This window comes from Oxyura jamaicensis, chromosome 4 (assembly GCF_011077185.1).
Source record: "Oxyura jamaicensis isolate SHBP4307 breed ruddy duck chromosome 4, BPBGC_Ojam_1.0, whole genome shotgun sequence".
NCBI classification, from domain to species: Eukaryota; Metazoa; Chordata; class Aves; order Anseriformes; family Anatidae; genus Oxyura; species Oxyura jamaicensis.
In genome coordinates this window covers 44,243,627-44,266,267 of record NC_048896.1, presented here as the reverse complement: position 1 = coordinate 44,266,267, position 22,641 = coordinate 44,243,627, and the positions used below count along the sequence as shown (strand labels likewise).

General features: G+C 40.6%; 1 protein-coding gene across 1 annotated transcript in view; it reads left to right on the top strand.

Annotated features, from left to right (window-relative positions):
• The first annotated feature begins 4,366 nt into the window (after positions 1-4,366).
• The window catches only part of ENPEP (glutamyl aminopeptidase), a 35,169-nt gene continuing 16,894 nt past the window's right edge, over positions 4,367-22,641 (top strand). Inside the window, exons 1-7 of the mRNA XM_035326033.1 lie at positions 4,367-5,268; positions 10,219-10,360; positions 12,828-12,959; positions 16,969-17,089; positions 19,123-19,277; positions 19,909-20,022; positions 21,689-21,823. Coding sequence (XP_035181924.1) covers positions 4,637-5,268; positions 10,219-10,360; positions 12,828-12,959; positions 16,969-17,089; positions 19,123-19,277; positions 19,909-20,022; positions 21,689-21,823 — 1,431 coding nt within the window. The 5' untranslated portion in view covers positions 4,367-4,636. The remainder of the gene's footprint in view (positions 5,269-10,218; positions 10,361-12,827; positions 12,960-16,968; positions 17,090-19,122; positions 19,278-19,908; positions 20,023-21,688; positions 21,824-22,641) is intronic.

The window sequence follows — 22,641 nt, the reverse complement described above, 5'->3', positions numbered from 1 at the left end:
CAGCCACTGCTAGCACACTGGAGAAAACCAGCAAGAAAGATGGTGGGACTGCAAGTGTTATATGCAGAGCTCGTCAGCCTGCAGCAGGAGATAACACAGTCCTCCTGAGGCCCCACAGCCACCAATCTGGCACAGCTGAGGCTAGCTTTCAAAGATTTTACTGGGGGGAAACAGCAAGGACTGAAGAAAGTCCAACCGTCCCTCTCAAACCAGCTTCAAACATTTGTATTTCCACAAAGTGTAAACCCAGGATGAGCTGTTTTATAGATAAAAACTGTCATAGAACAGACTGTGAGTGGAACAAGGACCAGCGTAAACCAGACTTCAGAACCTTCTAGGGAATTCATGAAAGTTACAGGGCATTCAATGCTGAAGATGAAGACATTATCAGTCATTACAGACATATGAAAATACAACATGGGGGAATTATTTCTTGTACAATTCATTTGTGACCTGGTGGAACACCACAATCAGTTTCTCATCTCTCAAATCCATGTCCTGAACATTTTTCCAGGGGTAGGGAGCCACAGGGGAGAAGTTTACAAGAGCAGCTCTGCCAGAAAACAGTCACTACAGCAGATTGCTTCATGCCTTTTTTTTTTTTTTTTTTTTTTTTTTTTCTGAAGCCACAGATTTAATGAGGAGTATCAGTTTAATGGAAAGAGAGCCAAATAGCTCCTGATGGAGGGGCATAGGGGCTCCATCTATTACAGCATCCCAAAATTTCATAGCAGGGGCAGCTCAGCAACAGGCAGGAAACCAGACGTCCTTTGATTCTGTTGCCCTCATGTTGCCTTAATGTCCCTGGGTACAGGGAGCAAAGACATCCTTGGCATGGGCCTAGTAAGTACTTCATGTTATTCCAAGGATGGACTTGGCTCGGGGGAGTTTCTTTTGTTGTGATTTGCGGTGGAGTTTGATTTTTAGTATTATTTTTTAATATACTTTGTTTATTTCCATGTCTCTGACACTTTCCAGAGCAGCTCTTTGCGCATTGTCAACTTCAATTAAAGATTTCCTGGGACTGTGTCACTTCTTGCTGAAAGCTTGCAGCAGGTTTGTGCTAGTGCTGCTCTTGGCTGTCACTTGCGGAAATCTTATTCCACTTTCTGAACTTAAAATTGGAAATGATCTTGGAAATGAAAGGCTGACCATTTGGGGGATAAAAAATAGGATGCATTTACATTCTTGGTAGTTGTCTGAAAAGATCTTTGATTTTGTTCCTATGGGCATGTGCATGTCCCCACCAGCAATGTCAAGACAGAGTACCTCCCTCTTTTTTAGGTAGCCAAAAGGGCAGTGGTGAACTGGTGTGGCAATGCCAGTTCAGACTGAGAACTAAATCCTAAATTAAGGTGAAATTGCTTCAATTAAAATTCAACACCAAATGAATGATAGCAGCCATTAGCATTGTCCAGTTGACTGACAAGACTGTTCTAACCCTTTTCTAGTTTTCTAGAATGAAATTAAACCAAATTAAAGCCCTCCAAGCTTGACCAGCACTTGCCAGCTTCAACACAGTCGTGCTTGTGGTTTATGCAGAAGTACCTTGGGGTGGGCTTTCTCTCCATATTCATCATCTTAGACCAGTGGGAAGAGCAGAGGCAAAATATGTGTAGCTTTGTGATGAGGCCATGGTACTGGTCTGCATAACCTCCTCTCCAGGGAGGTAGATCCTGTTCCCTGCCCCTTTCTACATAGGGACAACCACGCAGCAAGTGCACTCACACAGCCCTGGCGTGCTCTGCCCTCATTTATTGCTTGTTTGGAATTGATCGCTCCAGCTCTGTCCCATCCCTGGATAAGTATATAGGGTTATTGCTCCCTAGCTGCCTTGGCAGCTAGGCAGCATCTTAGCACAGCTGCTTGCTGTTTCCTTCTCTCTCCCTGTCCCATTGGTGCCAGCTAGGAAATCAGCATATTTCTGATATGGGAGTAATAAGCCTGCTCTTAACTGCCACTATCAGAAATATAGATACCTCTTTTTGGCTGTAGCTAGGCTTCAACCTCAGTGTTTATTAAGAGAGTATCAATGCTGATAACTCGTGTATAACCGCACTACTGCTCTTGACTGGCAAAAAGACACTAATAATCTCTGCTACTTTTTGAGCTAATATATTTGTCACTCCTCATTAGTTTGTAATGGCTTTTACTGCTACTGTTGTTTTTAAGGCTTAGGATAAGACATACATATATTTTTGCTACTTAGGACCAGCTCATCAAGATATGTTTTCTAGTATTTCCCTGAAGGTGGTAATTGTTAGCAGGGAAGAAACCTGTAAGTCTCTTCATAATTAGAATAAATAACTTGTTCTGCAACCTACAGACTTAAAATTTAACAGAAAACGTCTTGGCTATGGAGGAGGAAAATCGTATTGATGTAAAAAACATGTTTGAAATCAAGACGTATTTACTATCTCGTCACTTATGGCCTGCTTTGGCTTAAGATGTCTTATTTAAAATCTATTCTCACTCTGTTTTCATGTCATCTTCAATCAGAACAAAAGAAAAGCAGAAATGGTTTTAAATGTTAAGACCATGATCTTCAATGCTGGCTCTGTTGCTGGAAGTTAAATTCTTACCCAATCCATTAAAGGACACTGGTTTCCCATGTCATATCTAGTTTTGATCACAAGAGGGAAATGGGAAACAATAAAACCAGACATAATATGAAACAGATCTTTAGTTTTCTGCTTGATTTTTTTTTCTTTTCACTTTTGAAAAAAAAAAAAAAAAAAAAAAGACCTTTTCGTTTTTCAATTCCCAATGGAAAACTGCCCTTAAAAGAATAAGCAATATAAATAGCAGTGTGCTATAAGACTGCTGATGTGGATTGGGTGGCCGAAGTTGGGTGGTGGCTGATGATATTTCAAAGGGAGACTTACAAAGCTTGGGAGCAGTTTCATTTCTAAAAGGACTGAATAGACTGGATGAAGTCTGTTTTGGAAAGGCTCCTTCCCTGACACAGTGTGTCTCATGGGGAGCATGTGTTCACTAATTTTAAGTCACAGAATCACAGAATCACAGAATAGTCTAGGTTAGAAGAGACCTCCAAGATCACCGAGTCCAACCTCTGACCTAACGCTAACAAATCCTCCACTAAACCATATCCCTAAGCTCTACATCTAAACGTCTTTTAAAGACCTCCAGGGATGGTGACTCAACCACTTCCCTGGGCAGCCTATTCCAGTGACTAACAACCCGTTCAGTAAAGAAGTTCTTCCTAATATCCAACCTAAATATCCAACCCAAGTCTTGAATCTCCCTGTCCAGGTAAAACTTTATCTCCATTCTAAAAAAAAAAAATTTAAAAAAATAAAAAAAGAGGCCAAATAGTCAGAGAATAGTAACTGATGTGAAGAGCAATGGTAATCTATCTCATTATAAACTAAAACAGGAGGCATGAAGCCAAACTGATGTGCCTGAATTAAAAACATACTGAAATAGGCTCTGTAAGTGGAGAAAAAGGGTTAAGAGAGCTGAAGACTGAGGTTTCTATTCTACTTTGTTTTCCTTTAGTTCAATGTCAAACAAGGTCAAGACTCAGTTTGGTGTTGCATTAGCAACACCTTGCTTGCAAGCTTAGCAAGGCATTATTTATAATAAGGTTTTCCAGGCAGAACTGGGCTCTGTTCAATTAATTTGTTTCAATGAAGCGCCACATTGTGATGACATGCGGTAAATGCTGAGTTAGATTTTTACTACATAAATCATCCAACTGCATATTTAGAAGTGTCCCTCACAGCGAGGGTTCGCAGGCAGCATGCAATTGCACTGACCAACAAGGCAGCCATATCCCAGGCTGCCTGTGCATGTACAGTCATGGGCAGTCTCCTGGAAAATTGGCCCTATGAGACAAGAAGAATTGGACGTGTTTTAAAGTTTGAAGTCAGCGATGAAGATTTATTATTCTGCTGTATATTCTTCTGCCTGTGACTGCCTCGAATTACACAGCAGAGGTAAATGAGCCTAGAAAAGAGGGGAAACAGTTGAAAAGTCCTTGAAAGATGTATGTGATTTTGCTGGATTTTTGAGACTTTAGAGACGTCATTTCACCAACTATAGGGTGGAAGTTCAAGGAAATCCTTGCTAGTAAGAGGGAAAAAAACCCTGCAACCTCAAAAACCCAAACAAGACACAGCATGGTAGGAAGAAAAAAAAAAAAAAAAGGAAGAGGCAGTGGCAAAGGTTGAGGTTTTGGAGCAGTTACACCTCTATCTGCAAACTCCTTCTGAAAGCTGCTGACAGAGCTTTGGCATCTGATCATCTCCTAACTGCTGATTAACATAGCACTGTTTTATATTTAACTCAGGCCAGAGCAGGAGGGGCTGGGGGTGGGGTTGTGCTGCTTATAAGGGGAGTGCAGTGGGAACAATGTTCCTCTGTGTTGGTTTCCTCGGTCTCCCTGCCCAGCTGCACTCCTTTTGATCATTCATGTTTCCTCTAAATGCATGTTATCTTTAATTAATTGAGTGCCTCGTGGAAAGCGAGGTGGGGGAGACAGAGAGAGAACAGCTATAGCTGCACAATTAACGTACAAACCAAGTCTGCTGAGTTTACCGAAAGTAAGTGCTGAATTGACTAATAAGCTTTATATGGTTAATGTTTTGCTCTGAGAACAGACCCGGGAGCTGAGATGGAGGACATGGATCTCGATGATAAGAAGCCCAAGAAGTACTGCATGAAGACAAAGCATGTGGCTATCATCTGTGGTGTTGTGGTCGTTGTAGGTCTTGCTGTGGGACTTGGTGTGGGACTGACCAGACCTAAATCGCAGCAGTCTTCAGAGGAAACAGATAAGCCAAATCAGCCAGATCAGCCAACAACCTCTCCTCCCACAGTGGATGCAGGTCCCTGTCCTCCTAAAAATGATGAGACTGGTGAGTGGAGACATTTCAGACTACCCACTTACGTGAAGCCTTTCCACTATGACCTGGAAGTGAAGCCTGAGATGGAGGCAGACATTTACACTGGGACAGTCAGTATTTATATTGCTTTGGAAAAATCTACCACCCACCTGTGGCTCCATTTGCGGGAGACCAAGATTACAGAAAGGCCCACGCTCAAGAAATCCTCAGGACAGCAGATTGCTGTGACTGACTGCTTTGAGTACGCACCACAAGAGTACATAGTGATGAAGGCAGAAGCGGAGCTCCCTGTCACTGATGAAAATGACCCTTATATACTCACCCTGAAGTTTCAAGGCTGGCTGAATGGTTCCCTGGTTGGCTTTTATAGGACCACCTACACTGAGAACGGAGAGACTAAGTAAAGCAGATTTTCTTTTATTTATTAAATGTTCTTCTCTATTCCTACTTGCTCAGACCTGCTCTATTTCTGTGTCAGCTTCTCAGTCTTGTCTCTCAGCAACTTGCTGACATTTCTGGGCTGTTCTTTAATTTTCTCATTCCCCTAAGGAAGATGTATTCAAAATCTTTTGGCTATTGACAAGAGTGCGCTGGAGAGCTGGTGGCTTTTGTTATTATTTTTAAAAGCTTTTCCAAACTCTACTGGTCCCAGGTTAGCCCTGAGCTTTACAAAAGGCTCCCTCAGAGAGGCAGAGGCCTGTTTTTAACTCCATAGTCCAGTAAGTAGCATACAGCTCTCACAACTTGCCGGTTGTTCCCCAGAGTAATAGTTTTGGTGTGAAATCCTCTTGTGATACTTTTACTGACATTGTGCCTCCTTGATATTGCAAGCCTGTGGAATACCCAAACTCTGTCCCTTCTACAGCTGGTTTAAATCATGAGTTAGGGAGTTCCAAACTATGAAGGTTATCTTTGACTTGAAGCTTCTCTGCTCTAGCTCTTCTTTTTCAACAAATTAATAGTTATTGAAAGATTACAAAGCCTCTTGTGGTTCATTTAACCCATTTCACTTCCCAGTTTTGCACTGCTTCAAGGGGGAAGCCTGAAAAAGCCATTTCCCAGTGCTCAGAGGTATTTCTTCTCACTTAATGCATGGAAAGGGCACAATACCACTCATTTTACAGTTTACATTTCTGAAGTGACTTAGGCCAGCCTTTAGAATTAGAAGATAAAATTGGCTAGACTCTTCTAGGGACTTGTATCAGGAACACAAAGCCAAACATTGGTCTGTTTTCATGGCACTTTTTTGCCCTCCTGGGACAACAGGGTCATGAGTGAGAGTTGCATCAGCTTCATTCAACCGCTGGCAGGCAATGCCAGGAGTAGCAGCAATGACAGGCACCAGCAGCAGCAAATCCAGGAAGCAGAGGAAAAGGCAAGCACTCATTTTTATGTGTAAACATGGTTATTGGGTCTGTGAAGAAGCCATGTGGGGAATAAATTAAACTCCTGCCAGCTCCTTCCCTCTTGTTCCTCTGTCTAGTACCACTCGGTATTGCTCTGACTTGGAAGGCTTTTTGGTTTCATAGTTTGAGCATCTGAAATCCCCACAGGAGATTTAAAGTGTAACCTTTTAGCATCTTTATAAACTGGGGTATGTTACTTCCGTTTTAATGGTGAAGAAAACCTAGATATTAAATGAATTGCCCCAGGTCTGTCCCAACACCGGAATAGCAGAACCAGAGTGCAGGTCTCTTGAATCACAGAGCAGGAGAGGTGAGTGCTCATCCCTCAGATCCAGACAGTGTAGGAAGGCAAGAAACAAGCATCTGTGGTCAGGAAGAAAGGAGAACTTCATAAGCTGAAGAAAGTATGAAGTGAGCACAGTTCAAGAGAGTTCCTACTCCTTGGTTTGGATGCTAGAAGCTACTGTATTGCAAGGCTGATACTAGCTAGCAGTCTGCAAATGCTCAATACAGAAGGGAACTTGAGTGTGTGAGTTTGTTTCTTAGGCTTGAGAAGGGCTCTAATAAATATGAGTGGTGATTTCTGATAGGGTTAAGTTTGTGTAGTTAGTCTGTTGAGGTGCAAGATGTGATGTACATTATAGTGACAAATAAAGCTCTGAAATGAAAGCAACTACTAGCCAAATTTCAAGATGTTGTTACTTGGCATGAGGGTAGGTGGTAGAAGGGGTTAAGGGAAAATGGTGAGGGAAAGATTTTCTTACTTATTAAAAGTGCATTTTCCCCTGGCTTTCTACTCAAAAACAATGCTGACCGGAATTAGCTTTTTGCTTTACCTTTGCCTGAGGCAGATTATCACCCTTGCAATATTTCAACCCAAATAGTTCATTCTTTTGTTATGTTGGAAGTAAATACAAATTAGATCAGGTAATAGCGAAAGTCAGGAAAGTCTACTAATAGCAGACACTAGACAGAAGAGGGCTGAGGTGAAAATGAGAGCCAGTTTGTAATTAACCAACTCCCCCATCCCTTCTGGGCAGTATTAGAAGCAGTGGGACCTTTTGAGAAAATAAAGGTCACTGAAAATTCAGTTTCCAGACCAAGCTGCTCCCCAGCTGTCTATCTGTGAGGGCAAAGGTTTGCCAAAGCATTGCTATAATGCCTTTTGTTTACAAAGCGGGCAGAAGTCCAGGTTCTGCTGTTGCTTAGATCCAAATCTCCCACCACATTTTGTGGAAAACATGGAGACATGTGAGGAACATGCCTGCAAGTCCAGGAACCTTGGGAGGCTTAGGGAGAAAAACACCTCATTTGCAAATCCTGTTCAGATGGATTGCACAATCCCTTTTTTTTTTTTTTTTTTTTTTTGAAGGTACTTTTGGACTTGCCCAGAAATGGATCTCGAGATACCTTGGGAACACAACTATTTAAATTGATGTGAGCATGCAGGTAGGGAGCAGGAAAGTAGAAATCTTGAGAATGCAGGTTTCAGACAGACCTACCTAGATCCTCCTGAGGGTTCCTGAATCCAACAGTAAGCACTGGAGTCCTTTTGTAAGGCTATTTCACTGTCTCTGTGCATTTCATTGATGAAAGTGGAATGACAGTCCTCCCCTACTTTACATGATGCAGTGAGTAAAAATATATCACAACTGTTATTTTCAAATACCAAGGAAGCGAGCACAACAAGAATCTTTCCCTGGTATTATTGATTCTTTTAACTCACTGGTTCCTGAAGAGGAATGTGCTAATACCTTCCTTTATTTTCACCTTGATATTACAGATAAAACAAACATGTCAAGTCATCTGATTTTTAATTTTGAATTACTATTTGTGACAATGTATGGTTTCCCTTTTACAGGGATTCTCTCTGTCCTCCATAAGAGAACAAAAGGCTTGTAAAAGATATTCGGGCACATCTCTAACAGATAAGAAGACTTTTCATTTAGGATTTTATTGATTAGAGAAAGGCAAGATTGTTGTTGTTGTTGCAAGGAAGGAACAAAATTTTCTCAGAAGAAGCAATGGATATGAATTTAAGGAAACACTAGGAGAAAAAAAAAGGCACTACTTAGCTCAAGGGGAAGGCTTTTTGCACTAAAACCCTGTGTTTGGGGTGGACAAAAAAGAAATTAATCATAGTTCTAAATGCAGACCTGTTTTATTTTGGAAACAACTGCTGGATGCAGTCTCAGCCAGGTCTTCACTCCTTATTACTAGGATATTTACAGCTGTCACCTCAAGTTCATATTTAAAGTTCTGGACATCAACAGCAAGTAGAAGGGTGGAATCCATCAAGCAGTGAAGAAAATCTTATCTAAAAACTACATTATACAATTTGGGAGGAAGTTACAAGATCTCAAGTTTCTAGTGCCACTTGCATGCCATAGCCTGGAGTACTGATCATCTACCCTACTGAAGAGATAGTGCTGTGGTTTTGTGCTGCTGTCTGTCTGTCTCCACAAATAGATGAGGATAGATAATCACCTTATAAATCAGAAGAGCTATCATATTGTTATCCGTCTTTAGGAACAAGATATAAATGTGTCAAAATAGCCAAATTTTTAAGCAATAGCTGTGAAGCATTGCCCTGGGGACTTGAAGTTAACTTCATTGTGAAATAGCTTTCAAATCCAACCAAACGTAGAGTTACATCAAACAATTTACCAAGCAAATGGAACTCCATTGAGCCTGAAGTTATTTTAAGGTGAGGGTTCATTATGCTTTCTGCTCATGAACTACAGAGTTACTATTCCAGTGAACATGAATGGTGAGAACCCAGACATATTACCTCATCAGGCTTGTAAATGAACCTTGCTGCTACAAGTTCCTAATGACCAGATTTTAGTATTTAACCATCACAAAGAAAACCCAAGGGCAACAGAAAAATTGGTTGTCAAGTGAGCTTGTAGGATTGCTGCAGATCTGTAATTTATGATGTACACTTTTAATTACATTTTGGAAAGAAAAACTACCTTAATATAGTTGGAGCAGCTGTGGAAGTGCTGTCAAAAAATGCTCAACATTCCAGATTAATTGAAGAAGCATCTGTGATCTCTTTCACCATTAATCACTGAAGAATACGTTCTGCCACTGAATGGTTCATTAATGGGGAAGCCTGATGTCACTGTGAGAAGCAAACACACAATAGGAACTTTCACAATCTTCATCTTATTTTCTTCTCTGACTCATTATTCTCTAGTTCCTCCAGTTGTTTTTGTGTGAGATGGCTTTCTAATCCCCCTCAAGACAGCTAGCATGGCATCATTTTTGTGCTAGGAAGTTTACCTGGACTTCTCATGCTTTCTCAAGTGCTTTCTTTATGGGAGCCAGAGGAGTGCAACAGCACCAGCAGAAAATTGTATGTGGTCACTGCAGAGAAAGAAACACATGGGTAGGGTGAGTTTTCAGGGTCGCTTAGACAATTCCAAGGTGTCTTCTTGGAGATGCTTAAGACTCCAATCCCAAGATGAACTCTAGAGGGTAAACAACACATAGAATTACTTAAGTAAGTAAATAGCTCTATATCAGAACCTATATTTCCTTTTTTTAGATGATACCACCAGCAGTTTATTTTAGGCACAGAAATTAATGGGAATACTCATAAGGAAGGCTAGCAAAATTGTAACATCCTGGATGGGTCATTTGTATCTTATTACCTGGCTCCTAAAATATTTCATGATAAGTAATTGTCTTTAGTTTCTTCTCTGAACCCTAGAGGATGTTGGAAACAGAGTTTGAGGTACATATGCTCCACACGCCTATATGATATCTTCTGCATTTCTGATGTCACCTACTTCTATGAATGGACGAGTACACAAAATATTTGTACTTGATTTTAGTTTGTAAAGTTGCTAAATACTTAGGCTTAGAAAGCGCAGATAAGATTTGAAAGGTATGTGGTGAAGGTTTGGAACAACCTGCCAATCTGTTGTTTATTTAAGGAGTATTGCAGCTACTGACCATGAGCCAACAGATGCACGGAAATCATTTCCTTGCTTTGATGAGCCCAACAAAAAGGCAACTTACAATGTATCTATCATCCATCAAAACACGTATGAAGCACTTGCCAACATGCCAGTACAGGTATGTATTTCCGAACTCTACTGTCTAAGTAGGATGGTTCTGTAAAGCCACTGGACACAAGGTCCTTGTGCATTCTCATATTCTACCACCCAGACACTGTGAAGCTAATGGTTAATAAATATTCTATGAAATCTGACTGGTTGTTTGGTTAGGACTCCCAGTGGTCAGTCAGTACACAAGATAGCAATGCAGAGCCAAATCCAAATCAGAAATGAAATGTGTCTTCTGTCTTTAGCTAGCTGACCCTCTCTTCAGGTATGCTATATGAGCGTTCCCTACTAACCATAAATAGGTAACAGCAGGTTCTTCAGTCAAACCAGGTGGGTTTGAAATGCTCTGAAAGACAGCCGCTTCCTGGATGGGGAGCATTATGTTCCAGTGCAAGGGCCTGCTGTTCACAACCTAACAGCAAAGGATCCTGCTAGCAAGTAATAGTCTAGGACTATTGTGTTTAATAACACAGAATCTAAAATCCTGTCTGTCAGATCATGGGTGTGGACACTTTTCAGTCCGCTATGGCTGTAATTTTCTAAATAATCTATTTCTGGACCTGCTAGGTCAAATTCCAAGTTTGGGATGAAATTCAATGGCATCAATTATCTACCTCTGGGCGCTCTGAAAGAAGATTGAATGGCTTTCAGCCAAGAGTTTCTAATGAATAGTTTAACTGAATGTGTGTCCAACATTTAATTTCTAATGACTACATTCTGAAGTGGGAGATAAAGTGCCAAGTTTAAAAAAAAGCTTCCAGCCTCCAGGCTGTTGACATTTGCATCTTCCTGATCACTCCCCACCCAGAAAACAAACAAAGATCTGCTTTGCTGTGTACTGTTTTATTTAAAGAGTCCCCAAACTTTAACTATGCATCAGCAACGTGGCTGAGAGAAATATTACTGCTCTGATACAGCTGCCTCCCAGACCCTTTGCAAATTTAAAGCCCTGATTTATAGTTATTAAAAATATGTTTATGATATCTAGAAGAGCAGCAGGTACTTTGATGAACAACACATGAAACTAGAGTGTTTGGGGTACCTTTACACATAGATCTGAGATAAGTGGGGTATGGATGGTGAGGGGGTAAAACTAGCTGTTATCAAGATTTAGTGGGGTTTGAGATTTTCTTTACATCTTTAGGTGTGCTTTTTGTCTCTAAAATGGACATAAAAAATAAACTTTTGAAGGGCTAGCTACTGCTTGTTAATTAATTTGCTAAAACCTAAGTAGAGGGAGGGATATAGATTATCCTGAGTTTGACTAACAGATGGTAGCAGGACCCTTTTATCTGATGTGGTCACAAGCTTGGTTGCTCTTTTCTTAGTAGTGAAGGACCTTTGGGGAATCATTTCAATGGATGGAAGTTGAAGTAGTTTGTAAATGCAATGCATGTTGTGTGTTACACATTCTGTAGTAGTTTCGGTGGTGGGTAGCTTTAGAGTCCATGTGGCAAAATCAGTTCAGCAAAACCAGGATCTTGTGCATTTAATTTGATGTTTCACTGAAGTGAAATTATTTAAAAGCCTCTTTTTTTTTTATTTATTTTTTTTTTCCCACTGAGATTCTGACTTTGTTGAAAGACCAAAAGATACCAAATTAGAGTCAAATAACAAAAAAGCAGATTGTGAATATATCTGTGAAAAGGATTTTTTAGCTCATGAAATCATATTACCGGTAACACTCACTATGTATGCTTTATTTACATTATATTTATAACAAATGAATCTCATGAAGTATTGTATCTCTAGAAGAAAATTAGTGTCTTTTATATACAACATCCTTTTCTCCTGTTTTAGTCATCCAGATAGAAGCACAAAAGTTTATTAGACAGGTGGCAGATAATGCATAGCAGAAACAAATTTTCAGAGTATAAATTGCATAGAAAAGGTTGTAGATTTGGTCATACAGTTCACTTGAGAAAACCAGGAATGTTTTTTAACTGATTTACAAAATAAAAACTATGATCACTAAGCCTTATGTACATTTAAACAGCCCACCAATTAGCAGTGCTAATTTGTGTCTGAGCAAGTTCAGGATAGGTTTATCAATTTGGTCTTTACCCTAACTAACATTTCTGCACCCCCTGACTCCTGCATGATGCACGTATTTAAGAGGACAGAATCCAGTCTCTTCTTTGATCTGTCCAGAGTGATGTTATTTTATAAAATATTTCAAGAACAAAATGCATTAAAGTACACTGGAAAACTATTGGCAAAATTCCCATCCATGTGAATGGTTTCAAGTCCTTGATGCAAAATTAGAACCAGGTAAACTTATTTAGTGCAGAAAAACAAAGTTTCGTTTTTTGTATTTTTTCTGTTCTCATGCCATTGTCAGCGGGATGCCAGAAGGGATGAATCTGGAGAGGTGATTTATCATTCCTGGGTAGTTTTAGCCTTCATAAGAATATTATACCAAATTTTGCATGTGTTTGCAATTTCAAAATCAAATTAATTATTGTTCTGTTTCTAAGCAAACTGTACAGGTAGAAGATGGCTGGACTCGGACAACTTTTGAGAAGTCAGTTCCCATGAGTACTTACTTGGTATGCTTTGCAGTGCACCAGTTCAAGTTTGTAGAGAGACAATCTGCTAGAGGAATACCCGTAAGTCCTGTTGCAGCATGAACATGGTTCAGATGACAGATGTACAGTAATTTGCATTTTTTTTTAATGAATCAGATGTTTTTATTATACAAAGAAGAGTTTTCCCTCTCCCATAATGTATTTTAGGCAGCAGATTAGATTAGGTGTTTGCAGTGGTCCCTCTGACCACTGTGTACATAGAGTATTCTGCAGTTTTTCCCTGATTCCCATCTCAGTGAGATCCCAGACAGCACCTCCCATAGAGGCACGTGGGTGAGAAAGGAGCACTGTTGCTCTAACTTCATCTATGACTTAAAGCTCAGAGCCAGAGGGAATGTACAAATCCAAGGGTACAAGAGATTCACAGGCCCTGGATACAAATAGTTTACATTTCGGGGGGGCGGGGGGGGGGAGGGGGGGGGGGGTTAAAAGCATGAATCTATATTACATTTGATGTCTTTCCTATTTACAGTCATGGAGACATAGGACTACAATGCTATGTACAATTGCATGTTGGCTATAATATTCTTTATTTTGCAACAGTGGCTAAAGGTAATTTGCTACCGTGCAAATACTTTACTAAACCATACAGAAGTGACAGGGCCTGGGTATTGACAGGTGCCCTGATGGGTTATGTTTGAATCTGAATCCATAAAATCAAAGTAGCTCCTTCGTTTAGATGTAACAGACACAACTGTTCCAACCCAGTCCTAGCTTTGATTCAATAAAAATCTTCTGAAGGTGCAGATGAACAGGCACTAGCAGGTAAGATATTCTACTAAATAGCTGAAGGCCTGAAGAGAATTTGTTCCTCAGCCTAAGCTCCTCATTTAGCCTACAACTAGTCTGGGATGCTCAACCCACTCTTGGTTACTTATTGGTTTACATTGCCTTTCATCTGAGAGAGAGGGTGATGCCACAACTGCATGCCCTCACTGCTTCCCTTTCCTTTCCCTGCCTAAAAAAGCATGGCACATTCAGGCTGTCTGCCAGTGTGAAAAGCTGCCTTGTATAAAGCTCCGAAGTGCTGATCCTGCTCTTAGCAAAGAATTCCTGGTATAGTGCTGTGCTGAAACCTCCCTCCTCGATGCCTTTGCTAGCATCGAGCTGTACACTTGTCTTACTTCTCGACAAACAATTGAGGCTAAATTGCACTTAGCCAAGGCAATGGAGCCTGGCTTGAAATAATTATGCAATATTCTGAGATCCCTGCTGTTTTTCTCAGTAATCTGCAAAACAGGAGAATGTTTTAGGCTACTCAGCCATACAGTTTCGTTAACAAGATGCTGTTTGGCTTGTCTTCTCATTCCATTGTCAGGAATAAGACTTTGGTTCTTTGACATTCTCTAGAGTTTAGTTATTTAAAAAAAAATAAAAAAGAATTTGTGCAGCTCTAGAATCATAGACTCATTTAGGTTGGAAAAGACTCTCAAGATCATCAAGTCCAACCATCAACCTGACCTACCAAGTCCCATCACTAAGCCACATCACTTAGTGCCACGTCCACATCTCCAGGGATGGGGACTCCACCAATTCCCCTACAGCCCATTCAAATGCTTGACCAACTTCTCTGTGAAGAAATTATTCCTAATATTCAATCTAAACATCCCCTGCCGCAACTTGAGACCATTTCCTCGCATCCTATCACTTGTCACATGAGGAAAGAGAGCTTTATAGGAGTGTGGTAGAAAAAGGATAAGAAAAAATAAATGCTGAACACCTGAATGCTGAAGAAGGCAGAAAACTTCATTTTTAGATGCAAATATTAGCTTATTATCTGCTCATTCAAACCATACTCCAGAATATGGGTCTAAGGCCGACACTTGTTTATTTTTTTCCTCAAGCAAAGTGGTAAATCCCAAAATGTTCTTGAGCTGTTGTAGCTTTTTTAAAGAGAAGGGAGTGTTCACTGAAACGTGGTAATTAAATTGTGTGCATGTATATGTGTGTGTGTGCAATCGTGTGTGTAGAAGTGGGGGTATTTGTGTCAGTATAGAGGTTGCCTGAAGAAACTTACTCTAGTTCAGGCTTTGATTATTACATATGTTACTAATGATATTCTCTAAACGATGTCTGAGGACTTGCCTGCACTAGATTTTATTTTTTTATTTTTTGTGAAGTAAACCTTAACTTCTCCCTTTCTTTTAGTATGGACATATTTTAGCAATAAAAAGTAAATGTATAAGATTTTTTTAAGTTAAGGGAGCCACATAAACACCATCACTAAAAAATATCTTTTTTTACCAGTAAGAGCAGGTCATCTTCAGAGTTTTTAATCAGATAGTAAGAAAGTCCTTCTCCTAACTAAACACTTCCATTCAAAACACTTTGAAGCATTGCCAGGCCATGAGATATTGAGTTGCTGATTGTTGAGAAAAACATTCTATAGTTTGCTATATAAATTGTTAGTAGTAAATCATGCATCCAACAGAAATTATTTGTGTAATCCATATATTGCTTGCATAAACAACAGCAACAGCATGCAACTCATGTGATACGACCCATGATTTAAAAACTCTGCCGTTAGCTCTGAAAATCATTGCCCTGACAAAGACCTTGATGGAATCAATGGTGGAAAATGTGCCCACAGCTGGAAACAACACTCCTGAGCTGATTACCTGTCAGGTACCAAATGTCTGCTTTGGAAAATCACAGAGGAGATTACACAAATGAAACCCAAAGTTGGTTCTAGTGCACGCCGAAGGTTTTGGAACCCATTAATATGGATCAGCTAGGGGACCAAAGATTGCTAAATTGGGTAAAGAGCTTACTGAAGTGGAAATTACAGATTGTAATTGCAAACTGACCCTGAGGGAAATCCCCTGGCTGGGATTGATTCCCGATTGAATTTCATAAGCTTTTTTTGGTTTTGTTTTTTTCATTCCATCTCTATTTCTGACTACTTTCCCATCCTCCCCTCTTGTTGGAGGAAGTGTAATTTCATGGTATTGAAATAAATGTGTTGTCAGGCTCAAAGGAGGCTCCTAGAGTAGGCCAGCTCCTTTGCTAAGTTTGGACCCTAAATGCCTGGCTATGAGATGAGACTGAGGAGTAAACAAGCCACACCAAAACAGCCAGAAGAATGTGAGCCATTCATACGAGACACAGTGTCTGCAAAAAGATGGATCAGTTATCCCAAAGCCAGCAACTTCACTCCACATGAAGATCTCTCACTTTCCACACTGGAGGTATTATGGGACAAGGAAGGGGACAGCCTACAGCTCCTGTAAGTGCAGCACTACAGTTCAGGTCTGGAGCAAGAGACCTGGAAATTTTGGGACAAAGAGATTGAGGAAAAGTCCTCCCCAGAAAAGCACCATGAATTCTGAAGGAAATCTCCCAACGGGAGAATTCTCCCAATGTGGAGATAACATCTGAAAAGGCTTTCTCAAGCTGTAGGCCTCCTCCTCATGATTATGAATGCCATAAGGACTCTAGTCCTCCTGGGCTTGAGCTAACACACCAAACCTTTGGGATGGAAAGGTCAGCACTCAAGACAATGTTTTTTGCCTTCACCAAAAAATGCAAGCTCCACAAGAGGAGCATAGAAATGGTCAGCCATTGTGCACAAGGCTGCCAAATGTGCCACCTGAAATTGATCTGATGAGATCAGTCTAAATCAATGAGCTTCTCAGAACAAGCAGATTCCTTTCAGTTGTGCTTGTGTGGGTTTCCTTCCCAAGAAAACCGGACCTTGGGAGAAGAGTGGCTGGTAGGCACTCAGGCTCTGCTCCAGGTTTTGGAGTGGGGAGATGGCCACTGTGTGTTTCTGGACATGGGTCTTGCCAGTTTTGAAGTTTAGGCATGGTGTGGGAAGTGTGCACATATTATGTTGACTTGGTTTCTCTTATGCATGACATTTGAAAAACTTTTTTGAATAAATGGGTCAGGGAACAGAAGTCATTGATTAGGCCAATCTCTTAAAGAAAATCTGCAGTGTTATAGGTATGTTAAATGACTTTTCAATGCTTGCCACCTTCTATTTTCTCTTAACTGAAGACTGCTCTAATTGTCTCTCTCTATTTTACAGCTGAGAGTTTATGCCCAGCCACTGCAATTACACACAGCAGAATATGCAGCAAATGTAACAAAAATTGTATTTGACTTCTTTGAAGAGTACTTTAATTTGAGCTATTCTCTTCCAAAACTAGGTGATTATTAGTTTTTCATTTTGTTAATTTACTGTCATGGTTATGTTTCTCCTACAAGTTCATGTATTTTGATGGTAAACAGAGAATGAAAGTGTTTGGTTGTTACCTGCTGATACTATGTCAGGATGCTTTAAAATTGTACCAACATAGTTTGAGATGTTCTTAAGTGTCATGATGGGAGTGTTGGTCTCAGCAACAGTTCCATTAACAGTTCTCAAAAAGAACTGAAGAACTGCTCTTGGCATGGATATTTTAGAGAGTTTTTTGGAAAATCAGAGGAATCATTGGTGACATCAGCAAAGGAACATTATGAGCTAAAATAGAGCCAGATGAAGATTGAGAAAAACAAGTACCACTTCCATGGGAACTTCTGGACAAAAGCCAGCAATGAGATAAGTGAAGATGTAAATTGCCAGAGAGTATGTCATACTACTTACTAAGCTTAGTGCAAAGTGGGTGTGTGACCATTTCTTAGAAAAATGAATGTGGTCCAGTGTATAATTTGTTGTTACTACTGCTGGGCTGAATAAAGACACAGAGCTTGGGTATAGGATCAAATTTTGTCCATGGTTACAAAATAAGCTATATATATATATATATAGCTTATATATATAAAAGTAGTGCATTTGAGCATCCTTTAATTTGGGCTATCTGGTCTCTGGATCTGATTTGTGTAGCTTGAACTGGCAAAGTAGGGAAAGTAATCAGAGTTGTGAAAATGTGTTGGAAATGCCCTCTCCCATGACCTCTAGAGGTAATGCAATCAGGTTCATAAATTTATAACGATCAAGAAAAAAAATAACTACAAAAATTTATCTAACAGTCTAACCTGTATTATTTTAGCAATAGATTTCCACCTCCTTTCAAAACATCAGTTGAGCTTACTGGAAATATCTATTTGCATGTCAACACTACCTGAGTTTTAGGTACCTGAGAAAATAGTACAATATGTTGTCCTTTTGCACACCGGTTCCAAGTAATAATTGGCACTATATCTTAAATGTGCTTCATACCCAAGCTTTCACTTCTATAAATGCCTGATGATTTTGGCACATCAGGGGTCTGTCTGCACCACAGTGTGGACTGGCAACCCCAGGTCTACAGTATGAGAGGGTAGATGCTCTTGTCTGTTTTTTGGATCTTGACTTGCTATGTTGTTTCCTCAGTATTAGAAGTCACCTAGATCAAACCTGATGAATCAAATATATTTCTGCAAAATATGTAGATATATTTCACATTGAGTTATGGCTTCTGGCATTGCCATTCCCATTGTGATCCTCATTTTGACTCTCAGTGGAGCCCTGGCCAGACTACTAGCTTAGATTCTATAATCAAGTTGTTTAAATTAAAATGATTAATTCCTGTCTTCTGTTAGGGTGGCGTGAGGGTTTTTCGTTCTATTCAGTTTTAAATCCATCTGTACTTTTTCACTAACTCACACAGAAAGGCTGTGGTCATCATTTGCAGAAGAAAATGCCAGTCCAATTTATTCCACAGTTCTCATTTAAACCTGTATTGATTACTGACCATGAAGGAGTGACCCCCACAAATTGCCAGGAATAGAAGCAGATGTTGTTCACTGCATGGGGGATTTACTTTGGTTAACATGTCAATAAATATTCTTAATGCGACAGTGTGACAAAAAATGACATGCCTCATTATGCTACAGATAGTTTCAGGTGGTTTACTGCCTAGAGCACATCCTCAGACAATACTATTAATTTCAGAGCCAAAATTAAGTTGTGTGTGATTTGCACGCTCCCAGGAGGTGGCACAGCATCATCTATCAGGACAGATCCTCAGCTAGTGTAACTGGTTGTAGCTCTACTAATCCCAGCAGAGCTTGGGCACTTGCTATCAGCAGTTGTAGGCCAGTCCCATGCTTCTTAAACACAGGTTATAGGCTGCAATCCACACCAGTAAGCCTGAACCACATATGGCAAGCAAAACTGGCCGTGAATAAGCAGAAAAGAGGGTGCTTTAACTGGCTTAAAGGATACAGTGGTAACCACATTCTCTTTCTTTCCTTGTAGATAAAATAGCTATTCCAGATTTTGGCACAGGTGCAATGGAGAACTGGGGGCTGATCACATACAGAGAAACAAACCTACTTTATGATCCCAACGAGTCTGCCAGTTCCAACAAACAGCGAGTAGCAGCCGTGATAGCCCACGAGCTTGTTCACCAGGTATGTTTTAGGACACGGATCATTTTTAAAGTTCTTTAAATGTGTAGCAGCAATTATTTAATCAGGAAAATACTCTTATTAATCACGACTCCGGATCTTCTATGTGTGCTCACACTTTGATTGCAAAATACCGTGTTAAAACTGTTCCCTGTTAGAGCTTTAAAGTACCAGAACTACTGCTTTTGATTTTTTTCTCAGGAAATTAGATGCTTGGGTCCAGACGGTGAGCCAGCTTATGAAAATCTGTCTGAAATGTCTTAAAGGAACTCATTTGCATGTGCAGATGTCTCTTTTGGGCAAGCAAATAAGGACAGCTATACACTGTGGAGACTGTCTGAAAACATATCTGTACAAGCACAAATCAGCAAATCAAGAGGAAGAAACTAAAAATATTTTCAGCGGCACATGAATCATTAGCAATTTCCCCAGTAATATGTAATTTGGTAATAAAAGTGATGTTTTAACATCAGGCAAGGCCTGAGTTCCTATTTAAACCCCAGCATTAGGATAATTTTCATCTGGTAACAGGAAGAAATGTAAACAAACGAATGTACTATGTGGAGATGTGAGATATAGAAATGTATGGTTACCATTTGGCTAATGATACACCTTTCAATGTTGATAATTACAGTGGTTTGGAAATATTGTGACCATGGACTGGTGGGATGACCTGTGGTTAAATGAAGGATTTGCCAGTTACTTTGAGTTCCTGGGAGTCAATGCTGCAGAACCAGATTGGCAAATGGTAATTATTTCTGTCTTGCTGAGGGTTGGTGGGGCTGGGGGGAGCATTTTGAAAGGGTCTATAAATTAGACAGGGATGACGAGGACTTAAAATATATTTATATTAAAAATGTAGTGCAGTGCAATCTAAAGAAAAATCTGATTTAAGCTTTTCCACCTCCCTATGTTATGGTCTGAAACTAGTCAAAGTAAACTTCGTAGAGTTTTTATCTGCAGGGAAGAGTCATCCTTTTTAACAAGTGAGTGAAGTGCTTGGTTATTACTATGGCAAATAATTCCGAGGTGGACTGTGGGCTGAGCCTCAGCAGATTTTAAAAGGTTGTTTAAAGGTCCAGCCCTAGAGGATGGAGAATCCCCTTAATTAGTTAGTTGGGCTGTAGTCTCTCTTTGCAGGACCTGCCTTAGGATCATTACTTGACCTGGTGCAGGTTGGGAACCCTGGCCTGTCCCACAGATTGGGCTATTTGTCAAGGAGAAAATCAGGTCCCCCCCTTTATCTGCTGCAAGCACTTTAAGTGTCATTTCCAACACTCCAGCTCAAGCGTATGTTTAATCTGCACAAGGCAAAAGAGGTAGTGACGGGATGTCCTGTGGTACTGTGCAGCAAGAACAACTCCTTTCACTTTGGGGAGTTGCAAAGAGGGCAGCCTTCAATATGCATTATGCTCTGAGGAATGATAACAGCGTGTGAGTAAAGGGAGGTTTCTTCCTCTCTCCTTCCTCCCTTCCCAAACAGATGTGATGGCACATAGTATTCATATTTCCCCCAGCTGTCCAGGAGTAATGACATTCTGGCTACTAGAAAATACATAACATATGCCCCTGGAAGGAAGCAGGGTAGGTGTTGCACAGGCTGAGCCCATCGACAAGCCCAGAGACATTTGGAGCAGGCAGTGCCTACCCAGCACTTCCCCTGCCTCCCACAAATCGCTCTTCTCGTTGTGTTATGTGAGGCTGAGGATGAAATCATTCCTGGATCTCTTCTTTTGCACTTGAAGTAGATCTGTTGTGCTGCCTATGTAAGCAAAAATTTTATTACTCAGCCTAGAATTTAAAAGCCATTAAATATAGATACCATGTTCATTTAAGACCTAGCACCATTTCAAAGTTTTCATCCTATCGAGCATTAGAAGAGGAAAACTAAATAGAAATCTTGTCTTTTTTTTTTTTTTTTTTTTTTTTTTTTTTTTTTTCCACGAACACTGATTAAGAAGTAAGGGGGTTTTGACCAAAGGTTACTTCGTATTTTTTAAAAAATGATAATCACCTGTAGGAAGGAGAAGCCTGCTTCCTTCTTCCCCTCTTTCCTTCTTCCCTCCTTACTTTCCCCTGCTCCATTTTTGCAAGAGAAGCTCATCATGCTTTGAGATATTGTCACACTTCTGAAATTGGTAATACAGCCTCCTTTTGTGCCTACTTTTTTGTGTGTGTGTGGTATGGAATGCATGGGAAAACAGGATTTGCAAAATGTGATTTATATTAGTTAAGGAAAAAATGTATCACTCCCCTTTCAGAGGTAAAGTATGAATTTGCAAGTCTTCTTTAAAGGAGGTGAAATTTCATTCCTTTTCCAACTGCCTCCCCTAGAGAAGCTGCGGCTCAAGCTACTGATACGTTAGGCATACAGTCCTGCCTTTGTTTCTATTCTAACATCTTCTCCTTCTCAGCTTGACCAGGTTTTAATTGACGATGTGCTTCCTGTAATGAAGGACGACTCTTTGCTTTCTTCCCACCCAATTGTGGTCAACGTGTCTTCTCCAGCTGAAATCACCTCTGTGTTTGATGGGATTTCCTACAGCAAGGTAGGATGTCCCCCTGTGGTGACTTGGGCTGCACAGAAAGTGGAGGCTTGGGAGAGAAGGCAAAAGTCGAGGGAGCTTGTAATTGTAGTTCCTAAGCCAATATGGGCTGTGTCTACACAGCGCTTGTTTCTAGGACATTCCCTACTGTTGTCTGTGATAATTCAGCCAAAAGTGGTAGTGAGAGGAGCGATGCAGTCAGAGCCCTGGTTGGCCGCCATGTTACAGGCAAAGCTCCTCAGGGAGGAGCAGGGAAATTGCAGCATCAGCAGTGTCTGCTACGAGAGATTTTGGGTTTAATATTATCCTAAGCCGAATCATAGAATCATAGAATATCCCGAGTTGGAGGGGACCCATAAGGATCATCAAGTCCAACTCCTGGCACCGCACAGCTCTACCCAAAAGTTCAGACCATGTGACTAAGTGCACAGTCCAATCGCTTCTTAAATTCAGACAGGCTTGGTGCAGTGACTACTTCACTGGGGAGCCTGTTCCAGTGCACAACCACCCTCTTGGTGAAGAACCTCCTCCTGATGTCCAGCCTAAAATTTCCCTGCCTCAGCTTATTACCGTTCCCACAGGTCCTGTCACTGGTGATTACAGAGAATAGGTCACCTGCCTCTCCACTCCCCCTCACGAGGAAGTTGTAGACTGCGATGAGGTCCCCCCTCAGCCTCCTCTTCTCCAGGCTGAACAGGCCCAATGACCTCAGCCACTCCTCATATGTCTAAGCACACTCCTCTCCCATCACCTCATGTGCTGATGCAGCCCAGTTCTGTCAAGCCACATAACCTGATGCAAGGGCAGATGGCCAGGTGTCC